The sequence below is a fragment of the Schistocerca nitens genome, chromosome 5 (assembly GCF_023898315.1).
Source record: "Schistocerca nitens isolate TAMUIC-IGC-003100 chromosome 5, iqSchNite1.1, whole genome shotgun sequence".
NCBI classification, from domain to species: Eukaryota; Metazoa; Arthropoda; class Insecta; order Orthoptera; family Acrididae; genus Schistocerca; species Schistocerca nitens.
Window position 1 is genome coordinate 425,449,707 of NC_064618.1, and position 27,245 is coordinate 425,476,951.

The 27,245-nt window shown below is 41.3% G+C and overlaps 1 protein-coding gene across 1 annotated transcript in view; it reads right to left on the reverse strand.

The window, feature by feature from the left end:
- LOC126260504 (hemicentin-1-like) overlaps window positions 1-27,245 on the reverse strand; it is a 1,544,736-nt gene that overhangs the window by 753,330 nt on the left and 764,161 nt on the right. Inside the window, exon 4 of the mRNA XM_049957834.1 lies at window positions 20,574-20,684. Within this exon, the coding sequence (XP_049813791.1) occupies window positions 20,574-20,684 (111 nt within the window). The remainder of the gene's footprint in view (window positions 1-20,573; window positions 20,685-27,245) is intronic.

The window sequence follows — 27,245 nt, forward strand, 5'->3', positions numbered from 1 at the left end:
GCTCTTCATGTGTCTTAGAAAGTCACCGAACTGTTCTTCATCACGGCTCCACACAACGAAAGTATCATCGACGTATCTGTACCACACCTTCGGGTTGCAAGTCGCCAAGTCCAGTGTCTGTGCTTCGAAATGTTCCATGAAGAAGTTGGCCACCACTGGACTAAGAGGATTACTTATGGCGACCCCTTCCAGCTGTTCGGATATTGCAGTTCCATGTGAAATAGCTCGTGGTGGGACATACATGGAAGAGCTTTGTGATGTCTTGGGGAAAAATTGAACCGATGTGCTCCAGAGTGTCACTGAGTGGCACTTTCGTGAACAAAGAAACAACATCAAAGCTGAACAGGATGTCGTTTGGTGCAAGTTTCAGTTTCTTTAGCTTCTCAATGAAATGTCGTGAGTCCTTTATGTATGTGTCTGTCTTCCCCACGTGCGGCTGGAGCTGAGAGGCCAAGTGTTTTGCCAGTTTATGCGTCGGTGACCCAGGAGCGCTAACAATCGGTCTTAATGGCACGTTTTTCTTATGGATATTGGGTAATCCACACAGCTGAGGTGGTAGGGCCAGCAGAGAAGACGCCTTCATTAATCGATTCGTATTGCGTGTGATACGCTACGTCGGATCTGCGCTTGGTTTTCGGTACATCATCGGATCTAATATGTCTCGGGTCTTTTGCTCATAATCTTCGGTCTTCATTACGACAGTCGCATTCCCCTTATCGGCTGGCAGTACCAATATACTCTTCTGGGCGTTGAGATTCTTAATGGCTTGTACATCTTCTTTCTTCAGGTTGCAAGCTGGTGGTTTTGCTCGGCGCAGACACCTTTGGAGAAAAGAGAACCACCTGCATGTATATGAAGAGCTCAGATGGAAACCAGTCCTAAGCAAAGAAGTTAAAGCACAAAGGTGAAAGAGTACATGGAGTGTCTATAAAAGGGATATGCATTTAAGGACAATATTATGGAAATGGAAGAGGATGCAGAGAAAGTTGAGAAGGAAGATATGATCCTGCGTTAAGAATTTGACAAAGCGCTGAAAGACCTAAGTCGAAACAAGGCCCAAGGGATAGAAAACATTCCGCTAGAGCTACTGATAGCCTTGGAAGAGCCAGCCATGACAGAATTATTCCATCTGGTGAACAAGATTTACGAGATATTACTAATTATTCAGAAAATTACCGAACTATCATTCTAATGAGTCACGGCTGCAAAATAGCAACACGTATCATTTAATAAAGATGGAAAAACTCGTAGAAGCCGAACTCGGGGAAGATCAGTTTGGATTCCGGAGAAATGTAGGAACACGCTCGGCAATACTGACCCTATGTCTTCATGTAGAATATAGGTTAAGGAAAGGCCAACCTACGTTTATAGCATTAGTAGACAACTTTTCACAATGCTGGCTGTAATATTCTCTTTCAAATTCTGAAGGTGGCTGGTGTATATGCACGGAGCGAAAGGCTATTTACAATTTGTACAAAGATCAGAAGGCAGTTATAAGAGTCAAGAGGCACAGAAGGGAAGCAATAGTCGAGATGGGAGTGAGACATTGTTGTAGCCTATCCCAGATGTTATTCAATCTGTATACTGAGCAAGCACTAAGGGAAACAAAAATCTGAAGTAGGAGAAGAAATAAAAACTTTGCGGTGTGCCGATAACATCGTAATTCTGTCAGAGATAGTAAAGAACTTGGAACAGCAGTTTAACGGAATGGATAGGATCTTGAAAGGAGGATATAAGACAAAAAAATGTAAATGTAGTGTTACTGGGGCCTTCCATCGGATAGACCGTTCGCCGGGGCAAATTCGGCGACTTGCTCGTCGATGGAGATGAAATGATGATGATTAGGACAACACAACACCCAGTCCCTGAGCGGAGAAAATCTCCGACACAGCGCGGGATCGAACCTGGGGGTTCGGACCCTTAGAATTGACATTCTGTCGCGCTGACCACTCAGCTACCGGGGGCGAACAGGACATAAGATGAACATCAACAGCATCAAAAAGAGGATAATGGAATGTAGTCGAATTAAATAAGGTGATGCTGAGGAAACTAGATTAGGAAATGAGACACTTAAAGTAGTAAATGAGTTTTTCTATTAGGGAAGCCAAGTAACTGATGATGGTGGAAATACGGAGGTCATATAATGCAGGCTGCCAATGGCAAGAAATGCGTTTCTGAATAAGAGAAATTAGTTGACGTCGAGTATAGATTTGAGCCTCAGGAAGTCCCTTCTGATAGGTATTTATATGGAGTGTAGCCATGTATGGAAGTGAAACATGGGCGATAAGTAGTTTAGACAAGAAGAAAATAGCTTTCGAAATGTGGTGATGCAGAAGAATGCTCAAGATTAAATGGGTAAATCAAATAACTAATGAGGAGATACTAAACAGGACAGAAGAGAACAGTAATTTGAGCTCAACTTGACCCAAAGAAGAGATCGGTTGGTAGGACACATTCTGAGACATCAAGAGATTACCAGTTTACTACTGGACGGAAGCGTGTAGAGTAAAAATCGTAGAGGGTGACCAAGAGTCGAATAAGTAAGCAGATTCAAAGGGATGTAGGTTGTAGTAGTTACTTGGAGATGAAGAGACTTGCATAGGGTAGAGCAGCATCTAATCAGTCTTCGGACTGAAGACCACAGCAGCAACAACAACAACAACAATCAGAGTCCATGGAGGAAGTAATGAAACTTAGATGTCTGGTGATGACATTGTAATCAAGTGAGAGACGTAAAATGACTTGGAAGATCAGCTGAACGGAATAAATATTGTCTTGAGAAGAGGGTATAAGATAAATATTGTTGTTGTGGTCTTCAGTCCTGAAACTGGTTTGATGCAGCTCTCCATGCTACTCTATCCTGTGCAAGCTTCTTCATCTCCCAGTACCTACTGCAACCTACATCCTTATGAATCTGCTTAGTGTATTCATCTCTTGGTCTCCCCCTACGATTTTTACCCTCCACGATGCTCTCCAATACTAAATTGGTGATCCCTTGATGCCTCAGAACATGTCCTACCAACCGATCCCTTCTTCTGGTCAAGTTGTGCCACAAACTCCTCTTCTCCCCAATCCTATTCAGTACCTCCTCATTAGTTATGTGATCTACCCATCTAATCTTCAGCATTCTTCTGTAGCACCACATTTCGAAAGCTTCTATTCTCTTCTTGTCCAAACTATTTACCGTCCATGTTTCACTTCCATACATGGCTACACTCCATACAAATACTTTCAGAAATGACTTCCTGACACTTAAATTTATATTCGATGTTAACAAATTTCTCTTCTTCAGAAACGCTTTCCTTGCCATTGCCAGTCTACATTTTCTATCCTCTCTACTTCGACCATCATCAGTTATTTTGCTCCCCAAATAGCAAAACTCCTTTACTACTACAAGTGTCTCATTTCCTAATCTAATACCCTCAACATCACCCGACTTAATTCGACTACATTCCATTATCCTGGTTTTGCTTTTGTTGATGTTCATCTTATATCCTCCCTTCAAGACACCATCCATTCCGTTCAACTGCTCTTCCAAGTTCTTTGCTGTCTCTGACAGAATTACAATGTCATCGGCGAACCTCAAGGTTTTTATTTCATCTCCATGGATTTTAATACCTATTCCGAATTTTTCTTTTGTTTCCTTTACTGCTTGCTCAATATACAGATTGAATAACATCGGGGAGAGGCTACAAACCTGTCTTACTCCCTTCCCAATCACTGCTTCCCTTTCATGTCCCTCGACTCTTATAACTGCCATCTGGTTTCTGTACAAATTGTAAATAGCCTTTCACTCCCTGTATTTTACCCCTGCCACCTTTAGAATTTGAAAGAGAGTATTCCAGTCAACATTGTCAAAAGCTTTCTCTAAATCTACAAATGCTAGAAACGTAGGTTTGCTTTTCCTTAATCTTTCTTCTAAGATAAGTCGTAAGGTCAGTATTGCCTCACGAGTTCCAGTATTTCTACGGAATCCACACTGATCTTCCCCGAGGTCGGCTTCTACTAGTTTTTCCATTCGTCTGTAAAGAATTCGTGTTAGTATTTTGCAGCTGTGGCTTATTAAACTGATTGTTCGGTAATTCTCACATCTGTCAACACCTGCTTTCTTTGGGATTGGAATTATTATATTCTTCTTGAAGTCTGAGGGTATTTCGCCAGTTTCATACATCTTGCTCACCAGATGGTAGAGTTTTGTCAGGACTGGCTATCCCAAGGCCGTCAGTAGTTCCAATGGAATGTTGTCTTCTCCGGGGGCCTTGTTTCGACTCAGGTCTTTCAGTGCTCTGTCAAACTCCTCACGCAGTATCGTATCTCCCATTTCATCTTCATCTACATCCTCTTCCATTTCCATAATATTGTCCTTAAGTACATCACCCTTGTATAGACCATCTGTATACTCCTTCCACCTTTCTGCTTTCCCTTCTTTGCTTAGAACTGGGTTTCCATCTGAGCTCTTGATCTTCATGCAAGTGGTTCTCTTATCTCCAAAGGTCTCTTTAATTTTCCTGTAGGCAGTATCTATCTTACCCCTAGTGAGAAAAGCCTCTACATCCTTACATTTGTCCTCTAGCCATCCCTGCTTAGCCATGTTGCACTTCCTGTCGATCTCATTTTTGAGACGTTTGTATTCCTTTTTGCCTGCTTCATTTACTGCATTTTTATATTTTCTCCTTTCATCAACTAAATTCAATATTTCTTCTGTTACCCAAGGATTTCTACTAGCCCTCGTCTTTTTACCTACTTGATCCTCTGCTGTCTTCACTACTTCATCTCTCAAAGCTACCCATTCTTCTTCTATTGTATTTCTTTCCCCCATTCCTGTCAATTGTTCCCTTATGCTCTCCCTGAAACTCTGTACAACCTCTGGTTCTTTCAGTTTATCCAGGTCCCATCTCCTTAAATGCCCACCTTTTTGCAGTTTCTTCAGTTTTAATCTACAGGTCATAACCAATAGATTGTGGTCAGAGTTCACATCTGCCCCTGGAAATGTCTTACAATTTAAAACCTGGTTCCTAAATCTCTGTCTTACCATTATATAATCTATCTGATACCTTTTAGTATCTCCAGGGTTCTTCCATGTATACAACCTTCTATCATGATTCTTAGACCAAGTGTTAGCTATGATTAAGTTGTGCTCTGTGCAAAATTCTACCAGGCGGCTTCCTCTTTCATTTCTTGGCCCCAATCCATATTCACCTACTACGTTTCCTTCTCTCCCTTTTGCTACACTCGAATTCCAGTCACCCATGACTATTGAATTTTCGTCTCCCTTCACTATCTGAATAATTTCTTTTATTTCATCATACATTTCTTCAATTTCTTCGTCATCTGCAGAGCTAGTTGACATATAAACTTGTACTACTGTAGTAGGTGTGGGCTTCGTATCAATCTTGGCCACAATAATGCGTTCAGTAAGCTGTTTGTAGTAGCTTACCCGCCTTCCTATTTTCCTATTCATTATTAAACCTACTCCTGCATTACCCCTATTTGACTTTGTGTTTATAACCCTGTAGTCACCTGACCAGAAGTCTTGTTCCTCCTGCCACCGAACTTCACTAATTCCCAATATATCTAACTTCAACCTATCCATTTCCCTTTTCAAATTTTCTAACCTACCTGCCCGATTAAGGGACCTGACATTCCACGCTCCGATCCGTAGAACGCCAGTTTTCTTTCTCCTGATAACAACATCCTCTTGAATAGTCCCCGCCCGGAGATCCGAATGGGGGACTATTTTACCTCCGGAATATTTTACCCAAGAGGACGCCATCATCATTTAATCATACAGTAAAGCTGCACGCCCTCGGGAATAATTACGGCCGTAGTTTCCCCTTGCTTTCAGCCGTTCGCAGTACCAGCACAGCAAGGCCGTTTTGGTTATTGTTACAAGGCCAGATCAGTCAATCATCCAGACTGTTGCCCTTGCAACTTCTGAAAAGGAACCACACGTTTGTCTGGCCTCTCAACAGATACCCCTCCGTTGTGGTTGTACCTACGGTACGGCTATGTGTATCGCTGAGGCACGCAAAGCCTCCCCACCAACGGCAAGGTCCATGGTAATGGAATACAGTCAAATTAAAAAACGTTGTTACTGAGAGACTTAGTTAAGGAAATGCACACACACACACACACACACACACACAGCTTAATCCGGCTACACAATGCAAAAACGAAATTCTAATAACCTGCTGAAACACCAGAGATAATGCGTCTGGAGGCTCTTAGGAAGAGACACCGCATATATTGGTGGGGATCGTATGGCTTCTGCTTCATTTCACATCTCAGCTTTCTTAACAACCTATCTTGTGTGTCTTCAATGGGCAAGTTTCTATCGGTCACACTGCTTTCTATCCCTTGAAGCTTCTTATCGGGTTTTTCTCTGTCCGTTCTGCTTGTCGGACTGTGTTCAAATATTTCTTGGATATTCTTTCTTGTCCCATTCTCATTAAGGGCCCCAACAACAAAAGTTCTCTACGTTCTGTTTCATCCATATGTATCTTTCTTGCGTGTTATGTCCCGTACATTCTCCTTAAATTTTGTTCTATGTTCCGAACGGGAGATCCTTGATGCTCGTCACAGAAAGTCCATTTCTACAGCTTTCATCTTCTAGTGGTTCTTTTCTGTTATTGTCCAGCACTCCGAAACATAGGTGGTAATTAACCCAATAATAGCCTTACATATATTAAATTTTGTTTCATTTCAGCTTTTGCAGACCATAAAATGAAATTCAGTTTTGATATCTCTCTTCTTCCTGAGCACAATCTGTTTCTCAAGTTATCTTCACATCTTCCTTCTTTATTAATAGAGTATACAAGCTAGGTCTTTATATCTTTCACAGTTACCTATGGTTACATTGTTCTGTATATCAATATCTACTGATTGTATTCCCTTGATTAAGTATTCTGTGTTCTTGACCTTCAAGTGGTGTCCCCATTTATTTCTTTTGTCTATTAATTTTCTTACCATATAGAAGATGTCTTCAGTGAATTGCATTTCCGCAAAAAACTACATTACCGCAAACTGTCTTATTTTCGTACTGCAAAATGTACGTATCTATGCTGAAAAATGTTAGAAATATAAAATTACAACACCCTGCCTTTAAAACTAGCAGCGAAGCTCACAGCTTGCCCCCCGTGAAAGACTTGTAGTGGACTGGTACAAATGTGCAATTCTTTTTACAAACTTTAATAATGATGATTTACCACGACGATATTTATCTCACAGTTCGATGACAACAATTAATTTTGACGGTGATGTCTGTTAATTTTTCATTTATAATCGACTGTCAAATACCAGCTAAGTTTCATTCGCAGTTCCTGTAACACTATCGTAAGATCGTGGATAGAATGAAAAGTTTGTAAAATAGTTGTTTTATATGTCGATGAAACGACTGCGCACCATCTGTAGTTCTCATTACATCATTTGGTATACTGGCCGATGAATTAGGGAGAATTTTACAACATTCGCTTACATAGCTTTCAAGTAAACAGTGTGGAAAAAAATTGGACCGATTTTGAGTGGCACAATGCTATGCAACCCTACGAACGTATCATCGACTGTGCTTAGAGGTATAAATCTTAATCCAAACGTATATTTCAAAAACTTTTCGAACTCTGACTGAGGGTTAGTATACTCAGAACGAAACCCAAGTTTGACTATCTTCCGATAACATACTGACCTAAGTGAAAACTCCTGCTTTTAATGTTAATGCATGGAAACAACTACCGTGCCGCCACATGAACTGCATCTTCAAAATATAAAATTAATGCTTCAAGGTTCAAATGTTTAGTGCAGAAACTACGAAAACCATTCCACAAGCATCCGTACGTTGATACAGTTTTTCGTCACATGAAACAAAAATCGACGTGGGCATACTCCTAGGTAGAAATATGGGAGAGATTGTCACTGAAATGATAAAGGATTTGGGCTACACATTAAAACAAAGGCGTTTTTTAGAGCAACGGAATCTTCCCACGAAATTCCAATCACCAACGATCTCCTCATAATGCGAAAATATTATTTTGACACCGACCTAAATAGGGAGAAACGATCACCACGATAAAATAAGGGAAATCAGAGCTCGTACGGAAAGATATATAGGTGTTCCTTCTTTCCGCGCGCTATACGAGATTGGAATAACAGAAAATTGTGAAGGTGGTTCGATGAACGCCCAGCCAAGCACTTAAATATGATTTGACAGAGTATCCATGTAGATGTAGATGTAATTTCTAAAGTTAACGCAAATGTTTCAGTGAATCCCAAAATGTCCCATCGGCTAATGCAGTATGCATGTTACTGCACAGATGTTGCAGATGTTTAGACGAGTGTTAGTTTCCAAGTCTACGAAGCAGAAACTTTCTTCTCGCTTTGTTAAAGTATATAATTTGCTAACTGCTCTAAGTCTCTTTCGTAGTACAAGGATGTGTATGCATCGGCTTCCTTCGGGCTCTGTATATGAGAAAAGAAAATTAGCTTTATTCTGTATATGATAGCTAGTTGACCGAGATAATTCTCTCGTATTACTGTACTAGTTCGTGAAGTTAGTTCTCCACACGCTTTTCCTTTGTAATTATTCCCCATAACATGTGGTTTAATAACCCTAACGTTTCCATGTTCTTGGTGTCTCTTAAATACACTATTTCACTTATTTCCGCAGTATTCTGTAAAGTGACGATACAGTTCTTATCCATGCACCTGCAGGAAACGTTACCCGTCCTCATTTTACGCTATATTTACAAACTATCCTCAATAATGCAGTCCACTCAACGACGTGTAATAGCTTATATGAAGTCCATTCTTTGAACACTTAAAGTGACAAGAAAAAAGTAAATCCATATCCATACCACTGTCGAGATTGCATTTTTGGAAATTTGTGGTACGTTCCTATGGGACAAAACTGCTGTGATCGTCGGTCCCTAGGCTTCCACACTACTTAATCTAACTTAAACTAACTTACGCTGAGGACAACACACACCCATGTCCGATGGAGGACTCGAACCTCCGAAGGGGGGAAGCAGCACGAATCGTGGCGAGGCGCCTCAGGACGCACGGCTACATCGCCCGGCGAGACTTCATTCCACCACCTAAGCAAAGCAATATAATCCGGCTATGTACATGGAGATACCCAACACACCATCTAAGGCAACATACAGCCTTCTTATCTTTTGTAGTCGCATTTATAGTAATTGTAGCCTTTGGCCGTGGAATCAACACACGGTCTTGGATCCAGCGGCATCTACAAGCAGTAGTAGTTAATTTTGCAGGATTGGATACAAGAAACGCAGAGATGCAAGATTTACGTAGTATGTAATTAGGAATTTAATTTAGCAGTAATGGAAATTTATTTTTTGCGGTAATGATGAAGTACTTTTTGCTGTTATACAGTTTATATTTGCGGAATTTTTCGTCGCGTTTTTGCGCTTCTCTATCAAACCGGATCTTATTCATCAGTCACAACCACCACCTGATCTTTTTTTTTTTTTTTCTTCATTAGTCTTCTGACTGACTTGATGCGGCCCGCCACGAATTCCTCTCCTGTGTTAACCTCTTCATCTCAGGTAGCACTTGCAACCTACGTCCTCAATTATTTGCTGGTTGTATTCCAATCTGTCTTCCTCTACAGTTTTTGCCCTCTACAGGTGCCTCTAGTACCATGGAAGTCATTCCCTCATGTCTTAACAAATGTCCTATCATCCTGTCCCTTCTCCTTATCACTGTTTTCCACATATTCCTTTCCTCTCCGATTCTGCACAGAACCTCCCCATTCCCTACATTATCAGTCCGCCTAATTTCCAACATTCCTCTGTAGCACCACATCTCAAATGTTTCGATTCCCTTCTGTTCCGGTTTTCCCACAGTCCATGTTTCACTACCATACACTGCTATACTCGAGACGTACATTCTCAGAAATTTCTTCCTCAAATTAAGGCTGATATTTGATATTAGACTTCTCTTGGATAGGAATGCCCTTTTTGCCGTTGCTAGTCTGCTTTTGATGCCCTCCTTGCTCCGTCCGTCGTTGGTTATTTTGCTGCCAAGGTAATAGAGTTTCTTAACTTCATACGCATTGTGACCTTCACTCCTGATGTTCAGTTTCTTGCTGTTCTCATTTCTACTACTTCTCATTACCTTCGTCTTTTTTGATTTACTCTCAATCCATATTCTGTACTCATCTGACTGTTCATTTCTTTCAGCATATCATGTAATTCTTCTTCACTTTCACTCAGGATAGCAATGTCATCAACGAATCATATCATTGATATCCTTCCACCTTGAATTTTAATTCCACTCTTGAACCTTCCTATTACTTCCATCATTGCTTCCTCGATGTACAGATTGAACAGTAGGGGCAAAAGGCTACATCCTTCTGTTACGCTCTTTTCAATACGAGCCCTTACTTCGTGCTCGTCCGCTCTCATTTTTCCCTCTTGGCTGTTGTACATATTGTAAATGACACGTCTCTCCCTATAGCTTACCCCTATTGTTTTCAGAATTTCGAACATCTTGCACCATTTTACATCGTCAAATTCTTTTTCCAGTTCAACAAACCCTATAAACGTGTCTTGATTTTCCTTTAGTCTTGCTTCCATTATCAACCGCAATGTCAGAATTGCCTGTCTCGTGACTAGAGCCAAACTGGTCATCACCTAGCGCATTCTCAACTTTCTTTCCCATTCTTCTGTATATTATTCTTTTAAGCAACTTGGATGCACGAGCTGTTAAGCTGATTGTGCGATAATTCTCGCACTTGTCAGCTCTTGGCGTCTTCGGAATTGTGTGGATGATGCTTTTCCGAAAGTCACATGGTATGTCGCCACACTCATATATTCTACACACCAACGTGAATAGTCGTTTTGTTGCCACTACCCCCAATGATTTTAGAAATTCCGATGAAATGTTATCTAACCCTTCTGCCTTATTTGATCTCAAGTCCTCCAAAGCTCCTTTAAATTCTGATTCTAATAATGGAACACCTATTCCTTCTAAACTGACTCCTGTTTTTTCTTCTATTACATCAGACAAATCTTCCCCCTCATAGAGGCTTAATGTATTCTTTCCACCTATCCGCTCTCTCTTTTGCATCTAACAGTGCAATTCGGGTTGCACTCTTATTGCAACCACCGTTGCTTTTGATGTAGAGGATGGTTGTTTTGACTTTCCCGTAAGTCGAGACTGTTATTCAGACAATCATTTCTTTTTAGATGTCTTCACATTTTTCCGGCAGCAATTTCGTCTTAGCTTTCATGCACTTTCTATTTATTTAATTCCTGAGCAACTTATATTTCTTTATTCCTTAGTTTCCCGGAACATTTTTGTACTTCCTCCTTTCATCGATCAATTAAAGTATTTCTTCTGTTACCCTTTGTTTCTTTGCAGTTACCCTTTTTATACCTATGTTCTCCTTCCCAACTTCTGTGATGGCCCTTATTAGAGATGTCCATTCCTCTTCAATTGCACTGCCAACTAAGCTATTCGTTATTACTGTATCTATAACCTTAGAGAACTTCAAACGTATCTCGTCATTCCTTAGTATTCCGTATCCCACTTCTTTGCGTATTGATACTTCCTGACTAATCTCTTAAGCTTCAGCCTACTCTTCGTCACAACTATATTGTGATCTGCGTCTATGTCTGCTCCTGGAGACGCTCATAATCCAGTATCTGATTTCGGAATGTCTGTCCGACCATGATGTAATCTAACTGAAGTCTTCCCGTATCACCGAGCGAGGTGGCGCAGTGGTTAGACACTGGACTCACATTCGGGAGGACGACGGTTCAATCCCGCGTCCGGCCATCCTAATTTAGGTTTTCCGTGATTTCCCTAAATCGCTCCAGGCAAATGCCGGGATGGTTCCTTTCAAAGGGCACGGCCGACTTCCTTCCCCGTCCTTCCCTAATCCGATGAGACCGATGACCTCGTTGTCTGGTCTCCTTCCCCAAAACAACCCCAATCTTCCCGTATCACACGGTCTTTTCCAAGCATACCTCCTCCTCTTGTGATTATTGAACAGAGTATTCACTATTACTAACTGAAACGTGCTACAGAACCCAATTAGCCTGTCTTCTCTTTCATTTCTTGTCCCCAGCCCATATTCTCCTGTAACCTTTCCTTCTACTCCTTCCTCTACAACTGCATAACTGCATTCCAGTCTCCCATTACTATTAGATTTTCATGTCCATTTACATACTGTATTACCCTTTCAATATCCTCATACACTTTCTCTATTTCTGCATCTTCAGCCTGCGACGTCGGCATGCATACCTGAACTATCGTTGGCGGTGTTAGTTTTCTGTCGATTCTGATAAGAACAACCCTATTACTGAACTGTTCACAGTAACACACTCTCTACCCTACCTTCCTATTCATAATGAATCCTACCCCTGTTACACCATTTTCTGCTGCTGTTGATATTGCCCGATACTCATCTGACCCGAAATCCCTGTCATCTTTCCACTTCACTTCACTGACCCCTACTATATCTAGAGTGAGCCTTTGTATTTCCCTTTTCAAATATTTTAGTTTCCCTACCACGTTCAAGCTTCTTCAGTTCCACGCCTCGACTCGTAGAACGTTAAGATTTCGTTGATTATTCGATCTTTTTCTCATGGCATCTCCACAAACGCAGTCCCATCCCTGAGATCCGAATGGAGACTATTCCGGAATCTTTTCCAATGGATAGATCATCGTGACACTTCTTCAATTACAGTCCACATATCCTGTGGATACACGTTATGTTTCTCTAATGCAGTGGTTTCCATTGACTTCTGCATCCTCATGCCGTTGATCATTGCTGATTCTTCCGGTTTAGGGGCAGTTTCCCACCCCTACGACAAGAGAGTGCCCTGAACCTCTGTCCGCTCCTCCGTCCTCTTTGACAATGCCGTTGGTAAATAAAAGAGTATACACAGAGTGGTCTTCTAATTACATGAGCAATTTGCGCAGTTTTGCTGGGCGATTTATAGACAAACTTTTGCTACTTATGTAATAAAATAAACGGTAATTTCAGAAGAAAGTAGGATATTAAATGCAGACTAGCAACAACAAGTAAAGCGTTTCTGAAAAAAGAGATGTGTCTTAAAATCGAATGTACATGTAGGTAATAGTAGTCTGTTTTTGACGGTATGTGTCTAGAACGTCACCGTGTATGCAGGTGTGAAGTCGAAGATAAACACTTCGGACAATGAGTGAATGAAAGATTTTGATATGTAGTGCTACAGAAGACTGCTGGAGATAGGGCTGGTATATGCGTTGACTAATGAAGATGGGCAGAATGGAATTATTGAGAAATTAATTGCATGGCATAACCTGACTAAAAGAGGAGATGATTGACAGGACTCATCGAATGGTGTCGAGATACAGTCCATTTGTATATTCAGGGAAGTGTGAGCGGCCCGCCACAAATTACGTCCTCAGTTATTTTTTATGTATGGCGCTTTGGATCTCTGCACCCACCTACAGTTTTTACGCTCTACAACTTTCTGTAAGGAGATGTCAGTGATTTACTAATATCTCTGAACAAATTTCCTGTAATATTTTTCTTTATTTTTGTCAGTGTTTTCGGTGTACTTGCCGTTTTCTTAAACTTTCGGCCTGTTATTTTCGCAGTTGCAGATATACAAGTTGTATAGTTCAAACCACACCTTTAGCAACCGTAATGAGTTCTGATTAAGACCAAACGCGTTTCGCTTTACTCGAAAGCATCTTCAGCAGTCAGTGTAACAATGATTCTTTTACTCTTACGATTTGGCTCGTTAGAATCATAAACAGTTTGTGTGCTTTAACTTACTATTGCAAACAGTTCATATTCTTATAATTACTCATTACTTTTTGTTGTTTGTTTTCTATACGTGGTAGATTTATACACGCAGTACTTTCACTAATACTTAAGTATATTCACGTTTTTGTGCAGTGAATAACCTCTGTCATGTCGCCTTTTCGTGTGTTTTGTTTTACTTTTGCGGGATTCGTTAGATTTTGTTTGTTTTGGAAGTACTGTGAGCGTCTGCTATTATTCTCCCTCTCTCTCTCTCTCTCTCTCTCTCTCTCTCTATCTATGTGTGTGTGTGTGTGTGTGTGTGTGTGTGTGTAAAGAGAACTAACATGTCCTAACTAGTGTATGTGTAAATTATTGCTTTACTAAGGGACAGCGGTGGCTGATCTATGGTGGCTGTGTTGCCTAATATGTGACATTATTTTGCGGTGTCGAAGGGGTTTTCCTTTCTCTACAATGAGTGTAACTGGGTTTAGTAACTTCTGGTTCCTGATGTCTGTCTAGTCATTTGTTATGTATTTCTACTCTGTTGTTGCTTTTTCAAACAGTTCTCTTGCAGGTAAGAGTTATTTCTGTTACTGAATCTGTTTTCATGTCCGTTTTTACTGTCGTAGGGTGGTGGTTTCCTTGGCAGGTGTGTTCTGAAAATGTTCGCCGCGCGGAGTGGTCACGCGGTTTGAGGCGTCATGTCACGGATTGCGCGGACCCTCCAGTCGGAGGTTCGAGTCCTCCTTCGGGCATGGGTGCGTGTGTTGTTCTTAGCATAAGTTAGTTACAGTTAGTTTAAGTAGTGTGTAAGTCTAGGGACCGATGACCTCAGCAGTTTGGTCCCTCAGGGATTCACACAATTTTTTTTGAAAATGCTGAACGGCTGGTGTCCTATTTCTATTATCTTTTGTGTTCCGTATTCCCTATTTCAGAAGTTCTGCCTCTGTGACCTAAGTGTAGAGCATCGAAGCTGTTACAATGGCGAGGGCAAGTGCCAGATTTTTGGTGCACAGCGCAGTTGTCAGCGCATCTGCCTACTAAGCAGGAGACCCGGTTTCGAATGCTGGTCTGGAGCAAATTTTAAATTTTTCCTGTGTAATTAAATCAATGCCTACCGTCAGATAATGTAGTTATTTCCTCTCTGTGTTAAAGTATAGAAAAATTACTACACAGAAGAACTCAAAACGTAGAGAAGAACGCATGTGTTGATGGTGGAGTATTACGTATCGTAGTCCTGTGTGGAACTTCCACAGGTAAACTAATAAACCAGTAGCTTTGCAAACCGTTTGCCTGATCTGCACATGACAGTTAACCGTATGTTTAATAGTAGAGTAGAACATTAGATTTGATAAGATAATCTCGAAGTATCTTTAGTCCGACGTGATACTATCGAAGGCCATTGCCAAGTCTGAAGCGTTTATAGCTCAGACTTAGTCAGTCAGATGCCCATCCGATGTCATTCATGGACATGAGATGTTCAGGTAACGTGCTAAGAAGGCTTAAAAAACATGGTGCGCTTGCTAGAAGATTGGATATACATTGTATGTATTCTGTTCATCGTTAATTTGGTTTAGCATCTTTTTTGAAAGCGAAATTGCATATTTTTTACGAGGAGACAAAGACACGAACTTTAAAGAGTTGTTTACGTAGGATAAGGGCTGTGTGAATGTGGTATATCTCTAGATGGGTGCTTGGACCCCCATGTCTCTTACCAAGCCAAGCGCAGGTCCATTCGTTGAATGGGCATTAAACCAAAATCTCCTTTCTTTCTTAATACGTTTGTTTGTGTGGCCATGCTCCGCAGCAGCTGTTAACATCTGTTATTACAGCCAGCCAGCTCTAGACAGATAACATATAATAACAGATACTTTCTTCCTCTCCATGTCTATTCAAATGGTTTAAACGGCTCTAAGCACTATGGGACTTAACATCTGAGGTTATCAGTCCCCTAGACTTAGAAGTAATTAAACCTAACTAACCTAAGGATATCACACACATCCATGCCCGAGGTAGCATTCGAACCTGCGACAGTAGTAGCAGGTCGGTTTCGGATTGAAGCACCTAGAACCGCTCGGCCACAATGGCCGGCTCCAGGTCTATTCCCCAGGACATGTGACTGTGAAGATTCACACAGATATATTCTGCGGCCGTTAGTGACGAACCCGTCTTACAACATTTCTCCATTCGAGCATATTTTGCTTATTCTCTGAATGAATTTCCTCAATAGTTCAAGAAGTGATAAGCTAGGTAGCCCCATGGAGTTTCTTTGTCTGGAAGCGTGTTGCTACTTGCCTCCATAGCAGTTTATCGACACAGCAGGACAATAATTACAATAAGTTCAAAATGGTTAAAATGGCTCTGAGCACTATGCGACTTAACTTCTGAGGCGATCAGTCGCCTGGAACTTAGAACTAATTAACCTAACTAACCTAAGGACATCACACACATCCATGCCCAAGGCAGGATTCGAACCTGCGACCGTAGCGGTCGCTCGGTTCCAGGCTGTAGCGCCTAGAACCACACGGCCACTCCGGCCGACTACAATAAGTGTGACATTAATTTTGAAAGACTTTGTAGATGGCATCTTTAACAGCATTCTGCAGCTTCCTATAGTAAATTAACAACTTCTTTCGATAGTGTTAAAAATTCCCTTATCTTCTTTTCATATCATAGCTACGGTGTGGATTGTATAAAACTGTTGGCATAAGTTGGTTGAGTTGCAACAGATTTTGTGGTATTTCATTTGTTTATTTATTTTGCGGCTTTTAAAAGTTATGTATCAACATTTTAGCGCACATGAGGAATAACGGTACTATATATTCGGCTCGTTTCAGCCTGTTAAGTCCGCAGCTCGTGGTCGTGCGGTAGCATTCTCGCTTCCCACACCCGGGCTCCCGGGTTCGGGGTCAGGGATTTTCTCTGCCTTGTGATGACTGGGTGTTGTGTGATGTCCTTAGGTTAGTTAGGTTTAAGTAGTTCTAAGTTCTAGGGGACTGATGACCATAGATGTTAAGTCCCATAGTGCTCAGAGCCATTTGAACCATTTGAACCAGCCTCCTAAAAATATCTGTCGGGATTAATACACGTAACCAAAATGTGGGTAGAGTTGTGTTCTGTGGTAATTCAGTCATTCAGCAACTTACAGCAGAATAATGGCTTTCAGAAGTTAGTCGGCACTTAATATTCGATTTCATAATCCTAAATGGCTCTGAGCACTATGCGACTGAACTTCTGAGGTCATCAGTCCCCTAGAACTTAGAACTACTTAAACCTAACTAACCTAAGGACATCACACACATCCATGCCCGAGGCGGGATTCGAACCTGCGACCGTAGCGGTCGCTCGGTTCCAGACTGTAGCGCCTAGAACCGCACGGCCACTCCGGCCGGCTTCATAGTCCTAAATTGATTATAATTGAATGTCAGTCCATCGCCATAATCTCAACTAATGATTAGTCCCGCCGTCCCAGCCCGGTTCCCTCTCGACAGGGAGGAACAGCGGTGACTGCTATTAGCAGGGTAGTTCCACTGTGGAACAGTTTACAACTCTATAATGACGAAGCGCTGCTCAGAGCAAATTAGATATTGCAATTTGTTTTAGTTTAATGACTACTCTCAGTGTTCATTATCTAGGACTCTAATGATATTCTCTGTTTCATTTTTATTTAATTCATTGCGTGAACTAATTCAGGAGATCTTTATACTTGACTCTACTATAAACTCGACATTACAGATGAAGAAATGCTGTGATATAAAAGCAACATTCCTCTTCTTGCGTGAAACTTAGTGTAAGTAGGCCGTTTTGGTTTTTATGTTGGGAACGCCACGTAGCGCTCAGTGTGAAAATCACTGACTGTGCTATGTGCAATCTGTGGCTGGGTGCCATTGTTGGAATTTTCGCTATTGTAGTGGTGGACAGTTGGATGTGAACAGCGCGTAGCGTTGTGCAGTTAGACGTGAGCCGCCAGCAGTGGTGGTTGTGGGGAGAGAGATGGCAGAATTTTGAGAGCGGACGATCTGGACGTGTGTCTATCAGAAAGAGTAAATTTGTAATACTGTACATCATGAACTGATATATGATGACTTTTGAATATTATTAAGGTAAATACATTGTTCGTTCTCTATAAAAATATTTCATTTGTTAACTATGCCTATCAGTAGTTAATGCCTTCAGTACTTAGAATCTTTTATTTAGCTGGCAGTACTGGCGCTCGCTGTATTGCAGTAGTTCGAATAACGAAGATTTTTGTGAGGTAAGTGATTCATGAAAGGTATAGGTTATTGTTAGTCACTGCCATTCTTTTGTAGGGATTATTGAAAGTCAGATTGCGTTGCGCTAAAAATATTGTGTGTCAGTTTAGTGTTGATCAGAATAAGTAAAGGGAGAAATGTCTCAGTACGTTCAGTTTTGCTCAGCTGTTTGAAAATCAAATAACTTAAGAGGTTTATCAGCACAGTAATTCATTAATTTTTCTAAGGGGACGTTAAATTAGTAAACTGAAGTCAATTCTATGGATGGACATTAGATATTACTGCTGGAACGAACTAGAAGAACTACCAGTTAGGAAACTCTGTAACTCATATTTACTCACACAAGATCAAAAGAGGTCAAAGGCCTACGAAAACTATGTTGCAAAGGCTGGCCTCCATGTAATATTGAACACACATATATATACTATCTGGTCAAAATATCTCGTCAATCACTAGCGGAAATTAATATGGGGTGTGTATAACCTTCGCCCTAACGACGTCTTGAACTCCACTGGAGACACTTTCAATGAGGTTCCTGAAGTTCTGTGGCGGAATAGCAGCCCATTCCCCCAGCAGAGCCTAAATCACAGCTGGTAATGAGGCTGGACCCATGGGTCTGGAGCGAAGTCGGCACTCTCTAACTCGTTCTAAAAGTGTGTCATTGGCTTGAGATCGAAACTCCCGGAAAGCCAGTCCATTTCAGGATTGATATTGTACACAAGCGGTTGCTTCACTGATGCTGCCTTGTGAAAGGGTGCATTATTACGCTAATACAATCGTTGTCCCCAAACTATTCCTCTACTACACGCACTACACAATGCTGAAAAATGTTTTCGTATCCTAGACAATTTAGCGGTTTCTTGGGCACAATAAGGGAAACATACTTGAACGACAAGAAACACCCCCTTACATTAACAGCACCTACTCCATAGTTGACTATTGACGCTACAAAAAAATGTAGTGTTCAACTGTTACAGTATGTCTCATCACTCCACATCTCTCGTTTCATGTCCTCCACTGACCAGTGGTTTCGCTCTTTACCACACTTCAAGCGTCTTTTACTATTGGCCATTGTACTTTTTTTAAACTCCATACGCACATTCATTACGCTAGCTGGTAGTACTTCGGAATTCTTAAGTGATTCCTCCTACTGATTTCAAGTGAATTATTACAATAGCCCTTCGCAGTGCTGAACGATTCCTGTCCGTCAGTACATAAGGTATCCCTGGATTCTGTTTAGCTGTGGTTGTTCCTTCGCATTTCCACTTCAGTCATTTCAGCTGCTGTCGAATAGGGCAGCTGTAGTAGGGTTGAAATGTCCCGGACATTTTACTCAGGTGACATCCTGTGACTGTTGCTGTTTCTCTGCCGCCTGCACAATACTATCCGCCTCCATTTATCCTGGCAGCTATCCCTCTCGCCACATCTAGCGTTCCCCTCTCGCCACATCTAGCGTTCAGTTCCTCGTTACATACGAATGTGTAGATACCTCTGATCAGATAGCGTACATAAGTTTCCATAAACGGTTCAAAGTGCACATATATTGTAATTGATGACCTTTACCCAATCATATGTAGATCGCTTTACGTTCAGTATATAGCCGTGTATTGCCGCTTGGAAACTATGCACACAGGAAATACACCAATGATCTTTGACCTTTCTAACGGATTCAAAGCAAGCTACAAAAACATAACCTCTTCGTAAGGAATCTCCGCAATCGGCAATAATTGACAACTCGTGTAATGGTAACTTACATTGCACATTGAGTGTATCAGATACTGAAAACACTGTAACCGTATGTTACAATGCGTATTCAGTGTATCAGATACTAACTGGAGAACAATTTTAGATTACATATTTAAGGGTTTTATAAATAAAGAAACTTAAAGTTGTTGGTGTATTTATTTAGAGTAAGTGTACATACAGCTGTACGTTTAACTACATTTGAAACTTATGTAAAAGTATAGTCACTTAAGAGTAATTAAGTAAGAGACGAAAGAAGTCCACAGTCAATTGGAAGAGCAGTTATCTAACATTGTCAGTTCCGTAGAGGCGATCTATAATTAAAAATATTTTAGTCTTTTTGTAGAGACACTTAATTAGCCAAGATCGCAAATATTTGTACATAGTAAGAGTCAGCTCTACCTGAAGCTGAACCGACATGAATATAAACCGATCTAAAGAAAAGGGACCGATAACATCTTTTAAACGTCACTGAACTGAAAGATAATGGAGCAGTTGAAAAGGAATTTTAATCTCTGTAAAAAGTAGAAGAGTACTCAAGATGAACTACAAAAAAACTTCCATCGGGCCATGCACTTGTTTGCATAATCAGGTTCATCAATTACCGTATATGCCACTTTGAATTTTAGGAATCTGTTATTTTCTAGATCTATTGTAGATCAATGTAATTGTTGTAAATGCACGATGTCAGCTATCCACCACATAACCACGACCAAATGTGGTTTTAAGCGTTCCACAATCACAGCACATGTTCCTCATATTATAGACCGTATTATTTACTATTGTGGAGCGATAAGAGAGTTTCTGTTGGTACTTACCTCCACGGACCTTGCAGGCAAGGAAGAGATCGTAACCCTCGAGAAATGGCCCTGCAATGGCACTCACTTCTCGGTCGTTGGAGTCGAAGATGGCAGGCGGCGAAGGTGGCACTGTGAATATCGTAGTACACTGAAAAACTTGCTGTCATGAAAATGTCAATATTTACACAAAATACATGCTGCAAAATCGTGATATCACGACTATTACTTAAGTCAGTACCGAATGTAAGCAAATTTTATGAGGTTGTGGAAAAACATGATCGCCACAAAAAAGAGTTGACAGGAAATTATTGCCTGTAGGGAAACAGTGATTCCGTGGCAACGTTTCTCATTCACTTAGAATGACTAACTACTGGGAAGCTGGTACTTTACTTACAGCAAATGCCGCAGATGGAAGGTGCATTGTCAAATGTCTAGTCGGGTTGACATTTCCACATTTTTACAAAATGTTTCGTCAAGTCCTTGGGTCAGTTGTGTATAAAAATGAACTGGTCGACGAAGTACACATTTTACCAATTGTCAAAAGTGCAACGGAATTCAGACCACCCACCGTGACGTCTGTGTGTGTGTGGAGGGGGGGGGGGGGGTTTGTCATGTAAACAGATATTCGACATCAAGGTATATGAGTCGACAGAAAAACCACCCAGTCCTTCAGAAGAATACTGCACACAATATTTATACCTGCTCAAAAGGAATGGAAAAGGAAATTCGACGAATATTTCATTTGTTCTGTCTTATGAAGTCCTGCGCCGTAGTTGAGTGGCCTGCGTGGCTGACTGAAATGCAGAAGACCCGGGTTCGATTGTCGTTACTGCCAGCAATTTTTCCTTGAGAGGAGAATTGCTAGTGTGTGCACTCAGCCTCGTGAGGCCAACTGAGTAGCTGCTTGATAGAGTTGTAGCGGTTTCAAGCTCAGAAACCCGATAACGACCGAGAGAGCGGTGTGTTGACCATCCAAGGACACCATTAGCATGGGAAGACACGGTGGTTGGGCGTTCCGAGTGGCCCGTCTAGGGCCACAATGTGGAACTTTAACTTATTGTCGCCGGCCTGAGTGGCCGAGCGTTTCTAGGCGCTACAGTCTGGAACCGCGCGACCGCTACGGTCGCAGGTTCGAATCCTGCCTCGGGCATGGATATGTGTGATGTCCTTAGTTAGGTTTAAGTAGTTCTAAGTTCTAGGCGACTGATGACCTCAGATGTTAAGTCCCATAGTGCTCAGAGCCATTTGAACCATTTTTATAAAGTTATTGTCTGTCCTTTGAAGATAATCAATTAGTGATCGAAATGTATCAAATGTTGAGAAACAAAGTCTGGCAAATACTCTACACATTTGCTTTCGAGAATGAGTGAATGCGTTATACGGCCGTTTCCTGGTCGAGTAAACGTACCGGTAATGCGATGAGACAAATTATATTAACAGAATGTCTGTGGTATCTACGGTATTTGAGAAGGAAGAACTGAAACTGTGTATTTTGAATTTTATTTATTACCGTGCTGCCTGCTTTTTGGGATGGAAAACCAATGGTGGAATCTGTGTTGCTGCACCCGTAATGAAATAAAGTTTCCTGTTTATTAATGGGCCTTACATTGTTTACGGGAATTCAAACCATGAGTGGCAATCCCGATTTGCAATTACAGTTCGAGGGGCATAAAAGGGAAGCAGTGGTGGGAAGGGAGTGAGACTCGATTGTAGCTCATTCCCGATGTTATTCAGTATCTACATTGAACAAGCAGTAAAGGAAATAAAAGAAAAATTTGGAGCAGAACATAAAGTCCTGGGAGAAGAAATAGGAACTTCGAGGTATGTCGATGACATTGTAATTCCGTCAGAGACAGCAAAGTACGTGGAAGATCAGATAAACGGAAAGGAGGATATAGGATGTAAGTGAAAAAAACAACACAAGGATAATGGAATGAAGTGGAATTAAATCAACTGATGCTGAGGAAATGAGAGTAGGGAACAAGACGTTTAAGTAGTAAATGGGTTTTGATATTTGGGCAGCAAAACAACTTAATGTTGGCCGAAGTATAGAGGATATAAAACGCAGACTGGCAATGGCAAGAAAAACCTTTGTAAAGAAGAGAGATTTGTTAACACTGAATACAGATTTAAGCCTCAGGAATCTTTTCTGAAAGTATTTGTATGGAGTGTACCCATGTATGGAGGTGGAACATGGACGAAAGACGGTTTAGACAAGAAGAGGATAGAACTTTTAAAACGTGGTGCTTCACAAGAATGATTAAGATTATATTGGTAGAACAGTGACTAATGAGAAGGTAGTGAACAGATCTAGAGAAAAAAGAAATATATGGCACAACCTGACTAGAAGAATGGGTAAGTTGATAGGACACATTCTGAGACCACAAGGGAGCATCAGTTTAGTAATGGAAGGAAATGTAGGAGGTATAAATCGTAGTGGGAGACCAAAAGATGAAGGTAAAAATCGTAGAGATAGACCAAGAGATCAATACAATAAGCAGATTCAGAAGGATGTAGGTTGCAGCCGTTATCAGGATAGAGTAGCATGGAGAGCTGCAGCAAAACCAGTCTTGGGACTGAAGACCGCAAGCCGGCCGTTGTGGCCGAGCGGTTCTAGGCGCTTCAGTCTGGAACCGCGCAAACTCTACGGTCGCTGGTTCGAATCCTACCTCGGGCGTGGATATGTGTGATGTCCTTAGGTTAGTTAGGTTTAAATAGTTCTAAGTTCTAGGGGACTGATGACCTCCGATGTTAAGTCCCTTAGTGCTCAGAGCCATTTGAACCATTTTTTTGAAGACCGCAACAACAACAGTTCTATTTGCACAAGGTACTTACAGGGTGGTACCTTCTACAAGATCTGATTAAACTGCTTCCCTATCCATAGCCATTTGGCCTGGTACGCCTCTTTTATCGTCTGCGACTGACATTCATACACACATACGTGATCCTACGTCACGTACAATAGCATACAAACCATAAGGTAAAAAAAAGAAGCAACATGAAGGAGATACAGGGTGTCTAGAAAAGGACTCCCCGATTTCAAAGTTAAATATCTCGAAAACAAAGATCGATAGAGGAATGCAGTAAACTGTATGTTTATTGTGAAAGCTGTAAGAAGTTTATACAGCAGTTTGAAATAATAGTTACAAAAGCTGCTAACAGATGGCGCTGTACGCTGTACAGCTTATATCAGCATACATAAGTGAAATAATCGTATGAAAACAATCTTTGCAAACAATCACATCAGAATGTTTTCAAAATGTTCACCATTGGCACTACAGAGGTGGCGCAAACGAAGAATGAAATTCGCCATCACATTTCGAAGTGTCTCAACCGAAATGGATTCACATGCCACAGAGATAGCCGATTCAAGCTCGTCCAGCGTGGCGGGATGCTTCGGGGAGACCATGTCTTTCACTGTGCCCCACAAAAAAAAGTCACAGGGAGTCAAATCCGGTGAATATGGAGGCCAATCCATGCCTGCACCAGTAAATTTGTGATATTCCAAAGCAATGACTCGATTCCCTAAGTATTCCTCAAGAAAGCGAAACACTTGTTCGGTCCGATGTGGTCGGGCTCCATCTTGCATAAACCATTCAGTACCTGGTCGATCCTCTAACGCTTGCTGCGTGGCGACAAATTGTTCCAAAATTGCAACGTAACGTGCAGCAGTGACCGTTTCTCGAATGAAAAAAGGGCCAATAATGCCTCTGCTGCATACTGCAGCCTACACAATAACTTTAGGAGAATGCAGGAGTTTCGCTTCACACCAATATGGCTTTGCGGAACCCCAAAATCGCCAGTTCTCCTTATTCACGTATCCATCTGTAAACCAGATGCAGCCAACATCAAATCCTTCACTATCAATCATTGTGAGCATCTGATTAGCAAAGGCAACCCTTTGTTGCACAGCTCGTACGGGTATGGCCTGGTGCGTTTGAATTTTGAATGGAAACATGTGTAGGCTCTTTCTCAGTATTTTCTGCGTGTTGGAACGCTTCAAACCAGTCTCAGATGCAATTCTACGGACGGATTACATTGGATTTCCCTGAATAATTCCAGAAACTGTGGCGATATTTTCAGGCGTAACTGCGGTTTGCTTGCGGCCAACATGCCCCACTAGATCATCAGTTACGCTGCCTGTTCATTGAAATTTTGCGAAGAGCGAGCGAATGGTTTTCGCATCGGGTCCTTTTGAAACATTAAATCGTGCCTGAAAACTTCGCCTTGTTGCCGTAGGAGTCTCTTCTAACCTGTGGTACTCTAGCACCAGAAAAACGCGTTGTTCAATGGAGTACATGGTTTTAATCTCTTCCTTCGGTACGCTAACCTCCTTTCACGTTTCAATAGTGGAACTGATCGCTCTGGGCTTCGGATCACTATTTATACTAGGCATTACGTATGGCGATTACAGCGCCATCTGTTAGCAGCTTTTGTAACTATTATTTCAAACTGCTGTATAGACCTCTTACAGCTTTCACAATAAACATACCGTTTAATGCATTCCTCTATCGATCTTTGTTTTCGAAATATTTAATTTTGAAATCGGGGAGTCCTTTTCTGGACACCCTGTATGTACATTGATCACAAACTGAAATTCATTGAGATATCGACAGAAATGAAAAATTATAAACTTTCGCGGCCGATGGATTAATGTGTGATACTGCAGCGCAATTTCACCGCTCAGGATAGTAAACAGGGGACATGTAGCTACCAGTGCTTAAATTCTTTGCGAATTTCATTCTGTGTACTCCGTTGGACATGCGCTTAAACAATATACGCAGATGTCAGCATTTGAAAGAGTTGGGCTCAAAGATGTCGGTAGGAGTAAATCGGCGAGTCGCGCGACATTTGAATGGAAGCGATGCCACTATTCGACTCTGTTGGCAGGAATGGATGAACCATGGCCGAACGCGGCGTTAAGAAAGAAGGAGTCGGCCTAGAGAGACGAGAGAACGTGATGATCGAACGACCGCCAGAGTGTTTGAAGTGATTTAGGAGCAGTGAAATAATTTAAAATACGACTGCTGGAATGCAACTCTCACTTAAACCACTGTAGTATGCCGACCAATGCAGATCTGCGCAACTGAAGTTACCTGTATTGTCTGTACCTAATGTCATAATGTGCTGGCAGTTTCTGTATCAGTGATCGATGAGGGACGATGGTGGACGTGTTAGGAGTCGTCTTTTACGGGTAACCATTCTTTACATGAAAATAACATCACCGATGTATAATATATCTTCAAGAGTACATACAATCTAAAAGAGATAAGTGGCACTATTTGTTTAGCGATATAGTTAAAATTTGATTTTACCAAATTTTATTTTAATCCTACCGTTACCAGTTCAATATTTTATAAATTTTCCATCACAAAACTTACAAACTTTCGCGTTACATCTTCCTATTACGACGTTTTTGAGACGTGTTGCTCTCGGCCAAAATGAGAATTAGACTGCAGGGTGTTTCTGTAAAAGCGTGCAAAATTTAAGAGGACCTAGGGGATGCTGAACAATTTCAGGTAGGGACCTGGGGTCGGAGACGCCAGCTTAAGGAGGTAATAGGAATAAAATCACATTATTGTGTACTTTTCTATTTTGCATTAGTTACAGTTAACTGCAAATGCCATCATTGACACAATGAACGTACCGTTTGTACTGTATGTTACGAAGTGTCCTGAAACTGACGGCCATTAACGTAAATGCCAGCATGACATCAGCGAACAATATTCTGACGCATCCTGACAAATATCCCTGGTGTGTTTCGAATCACATCACAGGCAGGCCATGGAGCAGTCCTCCCCTTCTAGTCCAGCAACCAGAAACCACTTATTAGACTTATTAGCAATCAGACTCGTCCTCCTCGTTTTCTTGAAGGAAATAAAGAATGCGCATGGTAAATAACTTGTACAAATGTTAGTTGTAAATACGCTGGAAAACAGTAATGGTAGTCAATGCGGCAGACGAGTTTACTTCCACATCTGCTTACTGGCTTCTTCGACCCCAGGTTCCCCACATGAAGTTGTTCACTGGACCATTTTCTATGTTCACATACATTTTTGCACGCTCTTACAGAAACACACTGTATAAATAATGATAGATAATCGACTTTCATTAGAGTCTTGTTTATCGATGAGAGCCATCTTGAAATCTTTCTTGGCATTGGAGAAGCTACTAATGTAAATCGTATTCAGGCAATGAGTTCTTGTCAGCTTGTGCGGTTGTCTTATTTGGAATGGCAGCAACGATACTGCATCTAGTAACACGCAGTGGTGATACATTGCTAATACCAAGGTTTGAAGTAATTAAAGTCCACCTTTACTTGCCGTTTACTTTGAATCAATGTATTAAAATTACCATACTTTCACAAAATATTATATGTATACAACTAGGTACTAACTACAACGCACAGACATAGATATAGGATAAGGAATAGTGATGCACTAAAGCTGCCTCTGCAGTATGATCCGCCTAGCTCCTTTCGTTCTAAGACGTCGTACGTGCATTCTCATAGCACGCAGCTGACGCATCTAACGCAGTTTTAGTGCCATCTACTGTTGCACTAAGCTATGCGTTTCAGTTAACTACCTACCTTATAAAGACAGTGAACCTCCGTCAGTGCTTCCAGCACTATGCCACAATTCAGAAGCATCAATAACTAATAAAGTTTAAAATATGTTTGTATGTTTCAGA